This window comes from Polypterus senegalus, chromosome 9 (assembly GCF_016835505.1).
Source record: "Polypterus senegalus isolate Bchr_013 chromosome 9, ASM1683550v1, whole genome shotgun sequence".
Lineage (NCBI taxonomy): Eukaryota > Metazoa > Chordata > Cladistia > Polypteriformes > Polypteridae > Polypterus > Polypterus senegalus.
The window spans coordinates 28610872-28629447 of record NC_053162.1 but is presented as its reverse complement, the minus strand read 5'-3'; the positions used below and the strand labels follow the sequence as shown (position 1 = coordinate 28629447).

Sequence of the window (18576 nt, the reverse complement as noted above, 5' to 3'; positions counted from 1 at the left end):
GCCCAAGGAGGGATGTAAACAATAACAACAATGACGTGTCCAAACTCTCTGGGCAAGTAATAGGGGCGCAGACTTACGGCCAATAGCTTGATGTCCCTGCAGCAAGTGGAGATTTTTACGTTTACATGTCCAGAGTTGCACCATCTTGTATTCACATAGAGAGCGAGTCCTCCTCCTTTCCGCTTCCCGGAGGTATTTGCATCTCTGTCCGCTTTAACTGTGCTAAACCCAGGTAGCTCCACATTAGCATCTGGGATGTTAGTTGTTAGCCACGTTTCACAAAAACACAACAAACTGCATTCTTTGTGGGTCCTGACAATTTTCACCAGCACAGCCAGTTCGTCGATCTTATTTGGTAGTGAGTTCTAATTTCCCAGGATCACAGAAGGCAGCGAAGGCTTGTATCGCCACTTTCTCGCTAGCCACTTAGCTTTTAGCTTAGTCCCGTCTCTGTTGCCACAGTTGCCTTCTTACTTCGTCGGGTAAATAGGGAACCACACCGGCACGGGCCTTTGTTCTCAGTGCTTGAAGTTGACTACCTGAATAGATGAGTCTCGGCGTGTAAAAATCCATGTCCAAGTAGTAAAAAGTGTCCAGGGAACGAGTCCACATAAAAAAGTTTTAGGAGTGATCAGTGAGATAGAGAAAAAGGTAGAAAGATTAAGTCATACACAGAGCTGCTGGAAAGGCTGCCACTTGCGGTGGTGCCCGAATCTTTGAGTTGATGTAGCTCATAAGGATTTAAGGTAGTTTTTGTGGCTGTTTTTGATGTATCAGTATCCTCATGGGTCTGAATCCCTCTTGACAGTGACTCCCCCTCTCAGGTGCGTTCCTCTGAAATCTGCTTCTCATACTCGTCATTACAAGATACCTTGCTCTCCTCCTGTCCACATTTATACTACAGTGGATCCTCGGTTCACGAACGTCTCGGTACACGTACAACTCGGTTTACAACCAAGAAGTTTGCCAAACTTTTGCCTCGGTTCACGACCACACACTCGGTATATGAACATACCAGTTTCCCTTTACAGTAGGTTTGTATATGTTCAGTCTCTCCCTTAGCATTTCCTGTGCAGCGAGCGAGCAAGAGCAAGAGAGAGAGAGCACGACGCACACGCACACACAGGCGCACGTGTGACACACACACACTCGCACACGCACGCAGGAGACAGAGGCACACACACAGGCGCTCCAGGCTCGTGAAAGAGACACACGCACACACGAAAGAGAGAGAGAGCGAGCAAGCGAGAGAGGGAAGGCTGGACGCATAAGGTAGAAAAGGCTTGTTTTTGTTTTCAGTTCTGTTTACAGTGATCGGTTCATAGCATGCATTGTGGCAATGTTACTTTTCTTGGTGGTTTATTAAATTACGGATTTTTCAAATGTTCATTTTTTTCCCTGTGCTTAAAACTCATTAAAAAAAAAAAAAAATGTTTTTAGCGAGCGGTTCCTAGCACTATAGTGCAAACAATTGCAGTGTTAGTTTTCTCTGTTGTTCAAGGTTTTCTCAGTGTTATTCAATGTTTTTACATTTAGTTTACTATTATGCTGTGCATTCTATGGTATAATTAACTATATTTGTGCTTAAAAACTAAAAAAATACATATTTACATATAGTTTGTACGGTCTGGAACGAATTAATTGTATTTACTGTGAAATGGAGCGACCTGGACACACACAGGCAGACACCGTTTCAGTCATCACCACACGTTTATTTACAAATGTCAAGTGCACCGCCACCAAAACCCCCAGTTCCCCAAAGTCAATAGTCACTGTCTTCACACACAAATCACTCGGGCCTCTCCTCGCCTCCTCTGCCACGACCTCGTCTTCCTCCTCACCCGACTCCAGCCTTGATTGCAGGGCGGCGGCTCCTTAAGTAGGCGGCTGATTGGCGGCCACACCCAGCCACTTGTGACATTACATACAATCCTGTGATGGAAATTGCTTTGGTTCATGACTAAATCGGTTTACGACCAGAGTTTTGGAACGAATTATGGTTGTGAACCGAGGTTCCACTGTAATGTCTTTGAAGGCGACTCTCAGCGTGCCTCCAAAGGTTTTACTCCCTTTGTGTGTCTCATAGTCTTAACTTCTGTTTCAGTTACATCACTAAAGCCAAACTGACCCAATTGGATTGCTTGGAGTTACCGGACAGACACACATACACTCGCTCACTCACCTTAGCATTTCAGTATATAGTAGATTAGCTAACACTCCCCACAGACAGTAAATCTATAAATCAGACACCATTCCTTCAGATTAAATTTATGCATTAAGAACATAAATTGCCTTTGAAAAACAAACTGGCATCCTACCAAGCAGGAGTCAAAGTATAGTGTGGCAAAAGAAAATACCTTCTTGATGACTATTGAAAAAACTACATCCTCTTAGAAAGGCAAACTATGAAGGCAGAAGAATATAACTAATTTTCTGATAGCAACTACAATAGCAATGCATTTAAGAAGACCCTAAAAGTTTCTTCAGAAGCTGATTTTTTTTTTTGTATCACAATAATTAGACAAGACATGATTTATTAGCATATCAAACAATATGTAGAGCTGTTAACTTGTCAGTGTTTATTTGTTCAGGTATATTTATACTCAATACATATATATGTTTCAGTGGCTATTTCCCCTTTTTCTGATGACGTTTTCTCTGTTTATTTTTACATTGACAATTAACAGCAAAAAGAGTTGACATGTGGACAAACAACACTAAATGCCAAGATGCTGCAAATACTTCAGTGTAATACATACTAGAATTTTTCTTGGTAAATGATATCTTGACCAACCAGAACAACTGGAAGAGCAGAATGAAAACAGTAATGAAAATCTTTATGTTAAAAAAAAAAAGGTAAACACTGAATTATGTAATATACATAAATGTTTGCTATAGTCCAGTAACATTTCCCAAACCCAGTTTTGTAATTTCTGGATTTAAAAAAAAAAAAAACAGGGAACTATGAAGTATTTCAAATGCTTATATACCCAATCCAAGAAAGGGTGGTCTACTCAACAAGTGTAAAGCAAGGCCAGTTAGCAGCCATTTTGGTAATGTCTGAAACATTTATGTTACTGATGCCATCATAGAAAGGACTTACAAACATTCCTTGAAATGGCTTTATTCGCTTATTTTCATTTTCCAACATGATTTGGGGAGGGGACATTTAAATTAATGTTTGGGTATGTGTGTTTCTCTCTCTACCTACCTCCCCAGCTAACCACCCACCCACCTACAACCTACCCACCTACCTACCTACTCCCCTACCCACCCACCTACCTACCTACCTACCTTACCTACCTTATCTACCTAGACTTGGCACACACACAATATATATCTATATGTGTGTGTAACTGAAGGACAGACCACAGTAAAACAAAGGCAAAATGGGTGCACTGTGGCACAACTGACACAAAATAAGCTTGCACATTTAGGTACATCTTAAATGTGGGATGTTTTTTTGATGAAGTTTTATTACTTCGGCAGTGCTTTACATATGGAAGAAGTATTGTATTTATGAGAAAAATTAGCTTTGGGTTTTGAATGGAAGAACTTGTTGAGAATTTGTGACCGTGTAGCCTGCTTAGGCCGTGTGCTTATTGCTGCTGGAATTGGTGCCTGGGAACCTTAAATTGCTGTAGGATTATGCAGGTTAAAGAATGTTAAGTTGTTTTGTTGTGCATGTGTGTATTCAAAACATACATACCCAGAATATTTTCATAAGGCACACGCAAACCTTTAACTTGCCAATGCGATGAGCAGTTTCAGCTTAGGTTTTTCTGCTTCTCCACTACATTTAGTGTGTCAGTTGTAAATTCAGTATTCTTCATCAAATGCTGCCCATTTAAGTTGGATAGACAGTCCTAGTCTGTCAAAGTTCTTGATTTTTAATTCTACTATATTGTGAACTGCATGTTTCATATTATGCCATTTCTTTGTAACATTGTGAAAACCAAAATGAACCCAAGTGCATAATATAAATATGCACAGAGCATTTGGTATTTGAATATAGCCATTAGTCCTAACATTTATGGGTTTTCATCTATCCATCCATCCATTTTCTTAACATGTTTATCCAGAGCAGGAAATCGTTGGGTGCAAGGCAGAAACAACACCTGGACTACCACATCCCCACTGGATTTTGTCACTGTCCTGGGCCAAGATTTTTTTGCTTGAAAGATCCTGCGTTTGATTACTCTTACTATATTTTTCGACTTACTTCACAAAAATGTGAGATTCACATCCAGTAATTTAGGGATGGGTTAATGCCAAGGTCCCCTGAAAATTTTAAGTATTCATTTTGATGACCATTCATAAAGAAGGGTTCAGTTTTAACTCGTGCCCAGCTAGTGTGTTGTTAATCAAAAGTATGAAGAGGGTTGAGATTAGATATTATATCTTCATTCATGATAACATGAGCTTTTTTTGAATTGCAGTAATACCAGAAATTACTTTATTCTCCATATTTAATTAATAAAGTAGTGTTTTGACATTTGCTAAGAAAGGATTTATATATCAAGATAATTGCATCTACATTACCCTCTGTGCGTTTTGTTCAAAAGATTGTAGTATTTCCATTAATGCAGGCTGCTGATCTTGATTAGGGAATTAAACCTCTACGCTACAGACTACAGAGGCTGACCATTGAGTAAATAACTTTCTCACCTAAAATGTTTAAAACTGCTTTTTTATTACCAAACATGTTTTTAGAGTTGCGTGATAGAGTGTCTTCTGTTAAAAGTTGAAGATTTGATATTTTAACATATTTTTCCATATTGAGGATTGTACCAAAAATCACACATTTTTAATGTTTTCTTCAAAAGTAACACCTTTAGAAAATGTATGACTGAGGCTAATTGGTCTTAGAGAACTGAGTATTGATATTTTTCACTTACAGAATATTTTGTAATTTACCCTTATATAAACAAAAGAGGTTGAGTCAGAAAGAGATGTGTTTGGCTATACTTTTGTATATCTTATAAGTACTGTTTCTCATTTATTTTTCATTTTATTTTTTCTTCCTCTTCCAGCTGTCCAGATTATCAACAGTAGTACAGCATTATGCTTGGCCACTGAAAGCACGAGTGTCACCTGGCAAGGATGCCCGTGCAGGCAGCTCAATGGACAGAATTTTTGTCTTGTCCTATTTGCTACAATGAATTTGATGAGAATGTGCACAAGCCGATCAGTCTTGGATGTTCACATACTGTCTGCAAGACCTGCCTCAACAAGTTACACCGCAAGGCATGCCCGTTTGATCAGACTGCCATCAACACTGACATTGATGTACTTCCTGTTAACTTCGCTCTTCTCCAGCTAGTTGGTGCACAGGTATCTGTTTTATTGTTATATAAAGTATTGTTTCAGCTTCTTTAATGCTACTGATTTCCTACAGTATAAATGGTGGAAGACATCAGAGATGTGTACTTTGATGGTGACATTAACCCTTCTGGGATATCTTTGTGTTTTGTTTAATTTAAGTTACTTGTAAAAAACAAACAATTTGCAGTGAACAGACTCAAGTTGGAATAACCTCAATTGAACAACCGTGTGCTATTGCAAGGTAAATTATTATTTATACTAATATCTTTTTCATCGGAACTGGGAAAGTTTTAAGAACTTTCTAAAGAGAAATCAAACCGCAAAGAAGCATTCTTTTGACATCAGGTAAATTGAGCAGTGACATTGGTATGTTTTAAAAGACAAACAAAATGTTTGGGGCAGGGTCAATTTTAATTCAGGTTGAGGCGGGAACAGAAATAGTCTTTATTTGTTGTGCAGTTACAGGAGGTAATCCAGAAATTCCTGCAGCCTAACTCCCAAGTGGAATTGGCTTTGAATCAACCCGGCCATGGATGTGCTACAGCTTTCCATGTATACTTAACTGAATAGTAAATGTTTTGCTTAGCGGCTCATCTTTATCCAGTTATATTCATTAAAAAGGAGTTACTGCTTGTTGTTCTAAAATGTTTACAGATCCTCTGTCTTCCCAAGCAGTCATTCATTAATTGGGCAGAAGAAGTGACATTTTAGTTTAGCAGTCTACAGCCCATTACAAGAGTCATTGATGCGATTTTTGTAAAAGTTTCTGGATAGGCATTTTACCCAGCCTAAGTTAACTTGGCTAACTATTTTGAGAATATGTGGATGGTGAGTGGTATTGAATTTATTCCTAATAGCTAGCAAGATTATAAGATGAAGTACAATTAAACTAATCCTGGTTAGTTATGTAGAGAATAAGTATTGCAAGGTATCTGTGAATGAATAGCTATGCAATGTTTTTTTTTTGATATAACAGAAAAGGCTGCTTTTTCATTTTTCAATAGCAAATTTGATTTGTGTTAAGGAATGGCTAGGTAAGAAATGTATGTTTATATATGTAATTATTATTAATGTTCCCACAAAGTATTTACCACAAAGTCAGCATAGGTGAAAGAATGGAATTTTTATCTGTTTTTATTTTACTTCTTTAATTTAAGACTAAATGGACAGCTTGTTGGGATTAGGAGAGGTTGGTTTCAAATCCTGGTAAAGTCACTGTGAGTGTACAGTTTAGATGTTCTCCCTTTGTCTGTTTTTATGTGGTTTTACTTGTACATTCCAAAGATATGTTTGCTAGCTTAATGTGAATATATGTGTGCGTGTGTGTGTGTGTGTGTGTGTCTTGCACTGGGTTGGCCACCGCAACACAAGATTTAAAATGCACTAGTCAAGTTCTAATTATGGACGATGGTTAGATTTTTCTTGTATTTTTATATAACTACAGTTTTAATTTGTTACTTTTATGCTCAATGCTTTTCTTACATAGCAGTGACTCCATAACCAATACTAAAACTTTCAATAAACAGGTTTAATGAAAGAGTTAAATATTCTTTTAAAAATTATTTTGCAGGTTTAATTTGTTTCTCTTTCTTTAGGTTCCCGACCAACAGACAGTAAACTTGAGTAATGTGGCTGAAAGTAAACATTATGAGGTATCAAAGAAATGCATTGAGGAACTGGCTCTCTACCTGAAGCCCATCAGTGGAGGGAAAGGTAGGCTACACAAAAAGTTCTGTTTGTACTTGTAAATGCTATTCTTTTATATTTTACATCGGTGTCTAAAAAATATAGTTGTAGATAAGAGATTTTTAAATAATTAAACACTGAAGTGTTAGAATGTTCAGTGTTGTTGTCTTACACCTCCAGGAGACCTGCCATAATTCACGTTTCAGTCAGTGCTTGTATAAAATCTGCCGACTCTTCTGTTCCACCATTTTCTTCTTACATCTAAAATTCATGTGTGTTAGGTGAAATAGCACATTGTGTGTTACTGTTTCTTGCACTGGACTGGCACACTTTCCTAGATTACCCTGTGGAACTTCACAAGCTTGAATTGCATTTTTTCCCAAAACAAGAATATTACAGTGGCATTCAACAGATGAAACATATTATAATAACATATATACAATCATTTACTTCACGCTGAATAGAGTGAAAGTAAAGGAATAACAAAACTACAAAAAAAAATACAAAAAATGATTTCAACCACCATCCATAAAACATGAATGACATTAAATAGATTCACTAAGTTAAAGGATGAATAATTGGGGCGTTTTATATATAAAACAGTGGCATAACACCATATTTTTAGTGCAACCACTTCACATCTTTCTATGTCTGTTTTTTCTTGGATTTATCACTGCCTTTGCATTTTCTTCTGATTTCTTTGTGCTGTTTCCCTAGCTACTATATGTAAATTTCACCCAGTTTCCTAAAGATGTTTGTTTTTAAGCTAATTAACTACTTAAATTGGGCAGTTGTGGGTGTGATGGACTGAAATCCCATACACAGTTAAGTTTCTGTCTTGTGTACTGGGCTTCCAGGATACACTCTGGACTGTAAAGAATAATGACCAGAGAGCAGAGTGTGCCCAGCTTGTTGTAAGTTGGAGACACGACCATGGCGGAAAGGGTGTGAATCTCCCAAAAGATTCACAAAGAAGGACAGGACTTGTTTTCTGGCCTGTCTAGAAATGGCCTTGCCCCAGGCAGCCAGCCTGCAACCTACACAGACCCAGAAATGGCGAGATGGTTTTAAAACTTTAGAATGCCTAAAAATGCTTCACAAGAGAGGGGAACTGTTAAATCTCTGGTAAGACAAGTCTCACAATCTTTCTAAATCTTGAATATATTTAAATAAAAGTGAAAAAAGTATCCAAGGCACAGTAAGGATTGCCATTTTAGGGAAAAATGATTTGTCTAAAAAGACAATTCAAGATGAACAAGTCCAAATACGTTACCCAGAAATTGCAATCCCAAAAACCGCAGCAAAAAGTTTCAATAAACAAGAAAAAGCATTAGAAAGCAATAATTACAAAAATCTCCAAGTAACCCTCATTAACGTTCTGAGGAAAGCCTTCTCATCCACCAGAATACAAACCTGGAGTATGGTTCTTCTGGTGTGGTTTGATGGTGGCCCCATCTACTGGGGGGGTTTCTCCCACAGAAGACAGAGAGAATATATAAACTTAAAGACACTGCAAAAAAATGTGAAAAACGCTAATTCAAAATTGACCAAAAAAAACCCCCAGAAAATACACATAATCCAGGGAGTAAGCCCTGACTGAAACATAACTTTGGCATCTCTGTTCACAAGACTGAAAAATGCAGACTTAGATATCCAGTACAACATTCACTAGTCTTCTATGTTAAAATGCTACATACATTTCCTGTAATGCATTGGCACCCCATTTGGGGTATATTTTGCCTCCAGCCATGGCAAGCAGGAATTGGATTAAAAATTGGATATATTTGTCCAGTTGAACAAACAGCAAAATATATTATTTCCCATAGTGGAGCCATCACTATGCATCTGTCTTTGTAAGTAGAGCATAGATCCTTTAAGTCTATACACATTTTAAGGCAAAGTACAATTTAATTGTGAATGCCACATTTTACCCTTGAAACAAAAGTCTCTTGCTGTGGTTAGGGAATAGAAAGATTCTGTCTAGTTGTATTTCCAAAAAAAAAAAAAAAAACATGGAGTTTTGTTATTTTTAATCATGTACCATTACAAACTAATGGGAAATTTACAGATTTTTTGATCTAACTTAACATAGTTTGTGGCTACCCTGAAACTTAATAGAGAACTGAACATTTCTGTATTAAAAAGAGTAGTCTCTTCATCGTCTTCTACAGATCGACCAATTTAATTTTCTCTGCACTCTGTAGGAAGCTTAAATTAGTTTTAAATCTTTGTTGTTGCTTCTTTTCAGTTTTGTTTAGGAAAGTGATGTTGTAACAAATTCCTATATAACAAGTTTTCTATAAAGTAAGGAGCAGTCGTTAAATTAGGCAATATATGATGACATTTTTAATTATTTGGTGTATTATTGTAAGTATTATTTTGAATTCAGTTAGAATGTGAACTTTGCTGGTGTCTAATGATGAACACTTTAGGGCAGATTATGAGTGGGAAGTTTCTACTTCACACCTGATTTTACTCATTTATAATGAAATCTGAAGACACCTACAGTTTTGGAATCATCACAGTCTTGTATTTTTTCAGTGTACACCTTCCAGGCAGCAATAAAACACAGAATCACTTGGCAAGACCAGAAATTTAGTTTTTAGCCTTTACAGTAAAACTAAATAAAAATACCACACAGTTTATGCTAAAACTAAATATGTGTTGCTTGCAGTTTTGTAAATGGTAAAGACATATTTTCAAAATGATGTAGCCGTTCATTTGTGACTATAGTGCACTAAAAATATAAAATAGTTTGAGTACAAAATAATACATTTCTGCTAACAGAAAGTTCTCAACATTGCATTTTGAAATATATACCTATATGTATGTATATGTGTGTATAACTTTTTTTTCTAATAATGCTAAAGGTATTGCAAGCTTGAACCAAAGTGCATTAAGTCGACCAATGCAGAGAAAACTGGTGACACTAGTGAACTGTCAGATGGTGGAAGAAGAGGGTCGTGTCCGGGCAATGAGAGCTGCCCGATCTCTCGGAGAGAGGACTGTAACTGAACTTATACTACAGCATCAGAATCCTCAGCAACTTTCTGCTAATCTTTGGGCTGCTGTTAGAGCCCGTGGTTGTCAATTTCTGGGACCTGGTGAGTGTAAAATAGTTATTATTATGTGTTGTTTACTCATTTATTCATAATGGTTTGCTTTAATAAATCCTTGAACCTTTGGTCCAACAGTAGAATTTTGGTCCTTTTTCATTGACTGTTGTGCCATCCTTGTTTATAATTTTCCAAGTGCGCTATTTATCAGCCAATATGTTTTTTAAAGCAGTCAAATAACGTTTATATATTTTGGGTATTTTCATCATGGTGTTGTTACCAGAAAAGTCACTACATGTTCTGCTGCATATTCTGTTCTTTCTATTGCAGCATTTTGAATTTACAACTTTTTTTGTCTTTTACTTTGTATTCTCATGATTCTTAATCATTTATATGATAGGACATGTTGTGTACAGATTAGGTTCAGTATTCTTAAGATAATTGGTTGTCATTTTTAACATAGTACACCTAATTCTTAGTTCTGTCTGCTTTTAAATGCATTTAACACAATTAGTTTTTTTTTAGTTAATTCAATGTAAAAAAAAAAAACAAAGCCTCAAGATTCTTTTTTTTTTTTCATTTTCATGATTAGTTGATGTCCGTTGTAAAAAACAGTTTTACTTCTGTATGAGTGAGTGGACAGAACTTACAAGAAGTGCCTTTATCATTGTGCACTACCCTCTACATTAAAAGGGTACTGCAGAAAAGAAACATACATAATTAAAAATATATATGTATTTAGAGTAGATGTCAGCAGAATTAGCAGGTTTTATCTCTGAGCACTTAATATGATCAATTGGTTCAAAAATAGTTGAGGTTTAACAAAAACATCTGTGTATTTTAAATTCCTGTTTAAATGTTTCCTAAATATAGATATTCAATTTTATTGCATTTTTTTTCCTTTTACGGCTTTATATAATGACAAGTTTTTTATTTTGTCAAATGGAATGTCCTCTTTGCTGGTGTCTAATGATGAACACTTTAGGGCAGATTCTGAGTGGGAAGTTTCCACTTTTCACCTGATTATACCTTTTTATTATGAAATCTGAAGGCACCTGCAGTTTTGAAATCAGCCATATCTTGAATTTTTTTCAGTGTATAACTTCTGTCTCTCTTTCCTCTCTAGCCATGCAGGAAGATGCTTTAAAGCTAGTTCTGCTTGCACTGGAAGATGGTTCTGCCCTTTCTAGAAAAGTGTTGGTCTTATTTGTTGTACAGAAATTGGAAGCCAGATTTCCACAGGCATCTAAAACAAGCATCGGGCATGTTGTACAGCTTCTGTACAGAGCGTCCTGCTTCAAGGTAGTTCACTCAAGTCCTATACTTTGTACAACACGGGGTTTATCACTGATTTAGGGAGAAGTGTGTGGAAGGGAGTTCAGAAGTAGACAGAGTATGATGTTATATTTACTTTCATATCTTAGTCTAAATTCTAGAGATCTGCTTCCATTTGAATCGTAAGAAGAAAAAAAAAACTTCAGAGATGAAGAAAATGACCCTTTCCTGACTTGTTTTCAGGGTGTCATTGTTGAGTTTTTATTTCAAAGTAATTTTAACTGTTGTGTCTTGGCTACCAGTTCATCATGATCTTTGTTCTTCTGGTTTCCATAAAAATAATACTGCTATCTTAATGTAAGCTTCACTTGTCTTTTCTTTACAAAAAACATGTTCCCCTTTTAATCAGGTGCACAAAATGTTTTTACAGTAGCTTATGCCTCCTGCCTTTCTTTTATTTTATGTACAGTACCTTTCAGCATTAATGGTACATGGTGTGATGTACTGTATAAGGCTTTGATGGCTTGTAGGGGTGTCTAGTGCCTAAAACATAAGGGTTTCAACTGAAGAAAATATACAAACAGTTCAAATTATAAGGAAAATGAATGATTGTTAACTAGTCACCTTTGACATGCTGTAGCATAAAAATGGCATTTGGTAAATTGTACATAATTAGTATCTAATTTTGAGCCAACACTTTTTTTGAAGGGAAAGGGTTAAATATTAAAAACACATAAAATTAGGTTATATCATTGATCTAATTCCTGGAGTCCTCTTGGCTAAGTGAGGCTTGTATGTCTTCTTTAGATTATAAGTAATAGAGAATTACATTAAAGAAAACCATTTAATTTGCCCATCAAATGATTAGAAAAGAAGAGTTTCTTTTGACTGTTACATTCAAAATTGTTTTCTTGATGCCCTGGATGCAAAATGTTTACATTTAACACACCAGCAAACTTGAAATGTTAAAGTTAAAATCACAAATAGCATATTTTATTAAAATGTTGCCTTTTCTAGAAAAGAGCAGCGATTTGTTTTGCTGTAAATATTAGTACAGCTTAGATAACTTGATTTAAAAATAATTTTGTTGTCTTCCAATAGGTCACTAAAAGGGATGAAGATTCCTCACTTATGCAGCTCAAAGAGGAGTTTCGAACGTATGAAGCATTACGCAGGGAACATGATGCACAAATTGTCCATATTGCAATGGAAGCAGGGCTTCGCATTTCACCAGAGCAATGGTCCTCTTTGCTGTATGGAGATTTGGCACACAAGTCACACATGCAGTCTATTATTGACAAAGTAAGAATTTCTTAATAAGTTACATTTAAAATTAATGTACCAAGTGTCACCTCTTATAGCAAATGCTGTACTGCTCAGAAGCAAAAAGACTGCGCTCAAAATTGTAACTGGTTATTATGTCTTAAATACCTGTAACGTACAGTGCATGGTTTTCACCTTTTGTTATTTTAATGCTTTAGTTTATGCTAGTAACCTCTGGGCAAATTTTCACCTAATGTTGTTTCTCGTCCATACTTATTTTAAGCAAATAACAGTGATTACTTAAGTAGAAACTAATTTTTATTGTGACTTTGTCGAGGAAATGTGCATATCTAGCTTTGGGAAAGCATCATACTTGGGTTCTCCATTTTTTGAAGAAAAGAGAGTGCAGGTTTTTGTTACTTGTGTTGTATAATCTATCAGTTATCCAGTCATATTCTTAAAAGTGCAATCTTTGTACATTTTTTACTAAAATGCTGTTAACTTAATATTTCCAGAAAATCAGGGTAGTGTACAAAAGTGAAAGTTGTTTAGACAGGATAAAGCTTTTGAATTGAAGACTGAAATTTGCGATCAGTGAATGTGGGGGTGAGGTGGATCTTCAATTCAAACTCTTAATCCCGGTTTCATAGTTGGCAGCTTTAATTAGGTGCTTTATTTTTATTGATCCCTGTGAGTTTGCATGACCTTCCCATGTCTGTGTGGGTTTCCTCTGGAATGCTTCATTCTCCCCCCCCAACCCATAGTCTGAAGACCTGCAGGTTACATGAATTAGTGACACTAAATTGGCCCAAGTCTATGTGTGGTGTGTGTATGAATGTGTTTGCCCTGTGATACATTAGCACCCTGTCCTGGGGCTTTTCCTGCCTTGTGCCCTGTGCCTGCTGAGGTACGCTCCAGCTTCCAGATGACCCTGCTTAGGATTAAGCAAGCTTAGAAAATGGTATGGCGTGGTATGGTATTTTTATTGATTTGATCATTTATTTTTGTAGTTGCTGGTGCTCGCCACATCCCTATTGTAATTAATTTGTATTTTTGCCCTAACTGCAAGAATTGTGTGTGCACCATGGTGCTTACCAGCAGAATCTTGTCAGTAGCATGTGATGTAGCAACAGATACATAGGTAGATGCATGATATTTTATTTAGGTCCAAGAAGAAATGAAATTTTTACAGAAGATCAAAATTTTATATACACAGTACATAGCACAAGGTTTTTTTCATGCAAGCTTAATGCTGATGCTTGATCGCCTCCGTAATGAACTCTGTTTGTCTGGTCATTAATTTTAGAGGAGCATCCTGATCTTTTGGAGTGTTGTGGTGGATTCTTATTTCTTTATTTATTTTTTTAATGATCATCTTTACAGATTGTGACTTAACCTAGTCTGTTTTTTTTTTTTTAACAATAAGACTCCATAGATGTATTGTTAGTTTCTTGTGAAGCATAGATATCTCTGTGCTATTCAACTAATGAATCTTCAAGAAAATTCCACAGGAAATTTTATGAAATGTTGTGTAGACCTTTCATATCTGCCATGTTTGAAACTTTGAATGGAAGAGAAAGAATTGATCATTTTCAATCCTAATAAAACATCATTGACATTTCTAATTACCAAGTAAATTGTTTATAGTTATTAAGTAGTTCTGTTTAGGTTTTGTATTAATATTAACTTTCTTCCAGATAATTATGCACAAGGAAGATAACATCTCTTTTCTTGCATGCAATATTCACAGTATATTGAACACTTTTTGTTTAATTTCTCAACATATTTACAGTAGACAGTAAAAAGCTTATTTCTGCTTTGAATTCAGCTTCAGTCTCCAGAATCCTTTGCAAAGAGTGTTCAGGAACTTACAATTGTACTGCAAAGAACTGGGGATCCAGCAAATTTAAACCGATTAAGACCTCATTTGGAGCTTTTAGCAAATATTGATCATAATCCAGGTAAAATATTTACAGCTTTTTTGGTATTTGTCTATTTGTATTGGTTGCTGCCTTATACCTGATATTGTTAAGATCCCCCACCACCTGTAACTTATAATTGGGTTAAGTAATTTTGTGAATGTTAGGTAATGTTTTTAAATTGTAAAATATGCTGAAACGGCAAGTAAGAGTTGGTGATCCAGTTTATTTTCAATGTAACTGAGAAAGGGAAGTACATAATCACACTGTTGACAGCCACCACTAAAAGATTGTTCTGTCAGTGACATTAGCCTGTACTTTCTCCCATCTCGGTCATCAGGCTTCAGAGGTTCAGAGTTCAGGGAGCTGCATGTTGCCATTTTTTTCCCCAAATGGTGACTTACGACTAAAGAAGAGGCAGACATATACCATACTGTGTATAAAACAAAAATGACATTTTAATCCAGTAACTAAGGATTTTAATTTTTAAGCGTGGTTTACACCATTGGTGGCATTAGAGTTTTTAGTTTACAAAGCCCACGGTAAAAGCAGTTTCTTGTGTAGACAATGTAAAAAGGACACCAATATACATGTAGTTGCCCTTTGTGCATGGCCTCATACTATAATTATAGTGTTAAGGGCGTAAGCTTTTTCTTTAAACATTCATCTTTCCAATTTTCAGTTCTGGTTATTTTTGTGTCTGTGCTGCCACATACAGAAGTAGAACTAATGTAGACCATATTTCTAATATGACAATGCTGTTAAATATCTATCTTTATGCCAGCTGCACATTTAAGAACACCTGCTCAGAGCCCTTTATTGCATCAACTAGCTGTATCAGTTATGGACTGTCATGCTATATTCCCAAAGAATGCTTAAGATTGTGATGTATTTAAAATTTAAAAAGAAAAATGGTAATGGTAGCAGTGCTATGCTCTGCTATGCACTCATGTTTGTGCATATTCTTTTCTGTAAATTAAATAATATCGATCATATTGCATTTTTTCATTCATTGGGACAAAATATTGCTAAGCATCTACTTGTTGCTTATACAGTGTATTGTTTATTTACTTCATACTGATATCTGTGGGTGGAACGGTGGCGCAGTGGTAGTGCTGCTGCCTTGCAGTAAGGATACCGTGGAGTTTGCATGTTCTTCCCATGTCTGCATGGGTTTCCTTTGGGCGCTCCGGTTTCCTCCCACAGTCCAAAGACATGCAGGTTAGGTGCATTGGCGATCCTAAATTGTCCCTAATGTGTGCTTGGTGTGTGTGTGTGTGTGTGTGTGCCCCTGCGGTGGGCTAGCGCCCTGCCTAGGATTTGTTCCTGCGTTGCTCCCTGTGCAGGCTGGGATTGGCTCCAGCAGACCCCCGTGACCCTGTGTTAGGATATAGCGGGTTGTAAAATGACTGACTGATTGATATCTGTATATTGAAAAAACATGTTTATCCTGTACACTAACCTTTAATACAGCAGTTCAGCTATATCTGCCAATAAATAGTTTCAGTTTTTCCTGTGCATACAAGTTGAGTATTCCTTGCAAACATTAAATTGTTATACTCTTTAGACCCTTCTGGCTGTTTTTCATTACCATTCCTAATTCTGGTTGCTATATATTTTTTCTTTAGTTCATTATTTGACTTTTTGTTGTGGGTTTACAGATGCAGAGCTCCCAACATGGGAACAACTGGAAAATGTTATGGTGGCAGTGAAGACTGTTGTACATGGTCTTGTGGATTTTATACAGAATTTCAGTAAAAAGAGTCATGAAACACCCCAGGTATTTAACTCGTGTCTTTTATTACATTTCTTAAATATTTTTCTTTTCAGAAACCATATTACCATGTATCTGGTAGGATTTAAATATAATTTTCTTAAAAATAATAATGTTTGCTATTTTTAATATTTCTAAATTTGTTCTTGCCATTATTTTGTTTTAAATACTTGCAAGCAATTTAAAATGTAAAGCACATATTGAATGGTTAAAGCCTGAACTAAAGTAAAATAAAAATTACTTTGGTCCTTTTGTCATTGTGAGTGTCATTAGTTTTAGCAAGCCACGTAAGGCACACCTCTGGTAAATTCCTGTGTCTCAGACTGAGATACAGTATACAGTACATTGGATTCAGAAAGTATTCAGACCCCACTACAGTCTGCATACTTTTACTGTGTTGTACATTTAATTTGAAATGCATGTTTTCAGATTTATTAAAATTCCAAAAATAAAGTCTCTCATTTATATAATTATTCATACTTTTGGAACTTTTGGTGGTCAAGTGCATCCTGTTTCCTTTTGTTATCCTTGAACCTGTTTTGTGTCCACCTGTGGCAGATGGTACCGATTTCAGCATACTTTTCAAAGGCACACACCTGCGTTTGTAAGGCCTCACAATTCACAGTAGATTTCAGAACAAAAATCAATCTCTGTAGATCTTTTACGATAAAATTGTGGTGAGACATGCTGTATATCAGGGCAAAGAGATAAAACCATTCTAAAGCTTTGAGTGTTCCCAAACTTGCCTCAATAATTGTGAAAGTGAAGAAGTTTGGGACAACTAGGACTCTTTCTAGAATTGGTCATTCAGCCAAATTGAGTAACCAGGCAAGAAGGGTCTAAGTCAGGGAGGTGACCAAGAAGCTAAAGGTCACTCTTAACCGAGCTTCAGAAGTTCTCTGCTGAGGTGGGAGGACCTATCAGAAGGACAACAGTCTATCAATCAGGTGCATCTTATTGTCCACTTAGAGTTTGCCAGATGGCATTTAAAGGACCCTGAGAGTATGAGAAAAAAGCTTCTATGGTTGGTAGAGACAGAAATTGTTTGGGCAGAAGTTTAAGGCTATTCCTGGGAATAACCATGTATTGCGTATCACCTGCCTAATTCCTTACAGTGAGCATGGTTGTGGCAAATACATGCTACAGCACAGGGACAGAGAAACTGGTCAGAAGTAAGAGAAGGATGATTGCAGATAAATCGAGATGTTTCTGAAGAAAAAATTGCTTCAGAGTGCATGTAACCCAAGACTGGGGCGATGGTTCTTCTTTCGGCAGCCTTTAGAAATTCCTACATAATTCCTATTGTACTACAGGCTATGAATATAACACTCCACATAGCCTAGCAACATTCAACCCACAATGTAGCGCATTGTTGTGTGTCTGGAAGTGGTGGTGGTATGTCTTTAATAGTGAGTTTTGTGATGGTACCTCGGCCGTGACAGCTGGTGGTGGCATTGACTACATACTAAATACTAATTCTATAATTAATTGTGTGCTGAGTCTTTAATTATATTTCAGTTTCATCAAGTGAGTGCGAACATGGGTATTCATAGACTGTTACTCCAGTTAGAGCCTCGTTACTGACAAGCACTTCTATTCATACAACTGGTTGGCCCTTCAGTCACACCATTACATCCTGCGCATTCATGGATGTATCCGTTGACACTCAAAGCAAAGAATAAATTAGAAAGTCTGCATTTGAGGAAAACTCAATCAAATTAAGCACTCCTTGCTTTGCAGGACTACATAACGTTTTTGTAGAATGCAGAGCTTGTTATTATCCTGTGGTTAATATTCTTTAATTTTGGAAATTCTATGTTTGTAATTATAAACTGTCAAGCACGATACGCCTACACAGGTGGCATAATGATAGAGCCACTGTCTTGCAATTAGGAGGAGTTGGGTTCACGTCCAAGGTCTTTCCAGCGGGAATTTGCAAAGCTTTGTGAGTAAAGTGCTATACAAATATGAAGAATTGTTAGTATACTTGACGAGTTCTCATCTTCAAATTTTAAACGTTCTGTTTTTTTACCAAATCAACAAAACATGTAGTGCTAGGACTCTCAGCCTCTGTATACCTTCACTGTACCCCAAACTTGATCCAAACACAAAATATGTGTATTGCCACGTTTTTGGTTACAAAAAAGGCACTGCTAATCACATGTGGTGATTTAAAATGAACTTTTGTTACCTCAGTGTGCAGTAGACATTATATTCATGTGTGTTAGCTATTGTTATCACTTGTTATGGGTTTGTGCACTAATAGTATTGTTAGTTT

The 18576-nt window shown here is 36.4% G+C and overlaps 1 protein-coding gene across 6 annotated transcripts in view; it reads left to right on the top strand.

The window, feature by feature from the left end:
* Nucleotides 1-18576, top strand: part of rc3h2 (ring finger and CCCH-type domains 2) — an 86425-nt gene that overhangs the window by 16131 nt on the left and 51718 nt on the right. For 5 of the 6 annotated variants that reach the window (XM_039762795.1, XM_039762791.1, XM_039762792.1 and 2 more), the window contains 7 exons: nt 5034-5334; nt 6921-7038; nt 9882-10115; nt 11194-11369; nt 12444-12644; nt 14434-14566; nt 16186-16304. In XM_039762795.1, coding sequence (XP_039618729.1) covers nt 5104-5334; nt 6921-7038; nt 9882-10115; nt 11194-11369; nt 12444-12644; nt 14434-14566; nt 16186-16304 — 1212 coding nt within the window. In that variant the 5' untranslated portion in view covers nt 5034-5103. Of the gene's footprint in view, nt 1-2687; nt 2857-5033; nt 5335-6920; nt 7039-9881; nt 10116-11193; nt 11370-12443; nt 12645-14433; nt 14567-16185; nt 16305-18576 lie in introns of all 6 variants that reach the window. The other variant, XM_039762793.1, reaches the window with a different exon arrangement.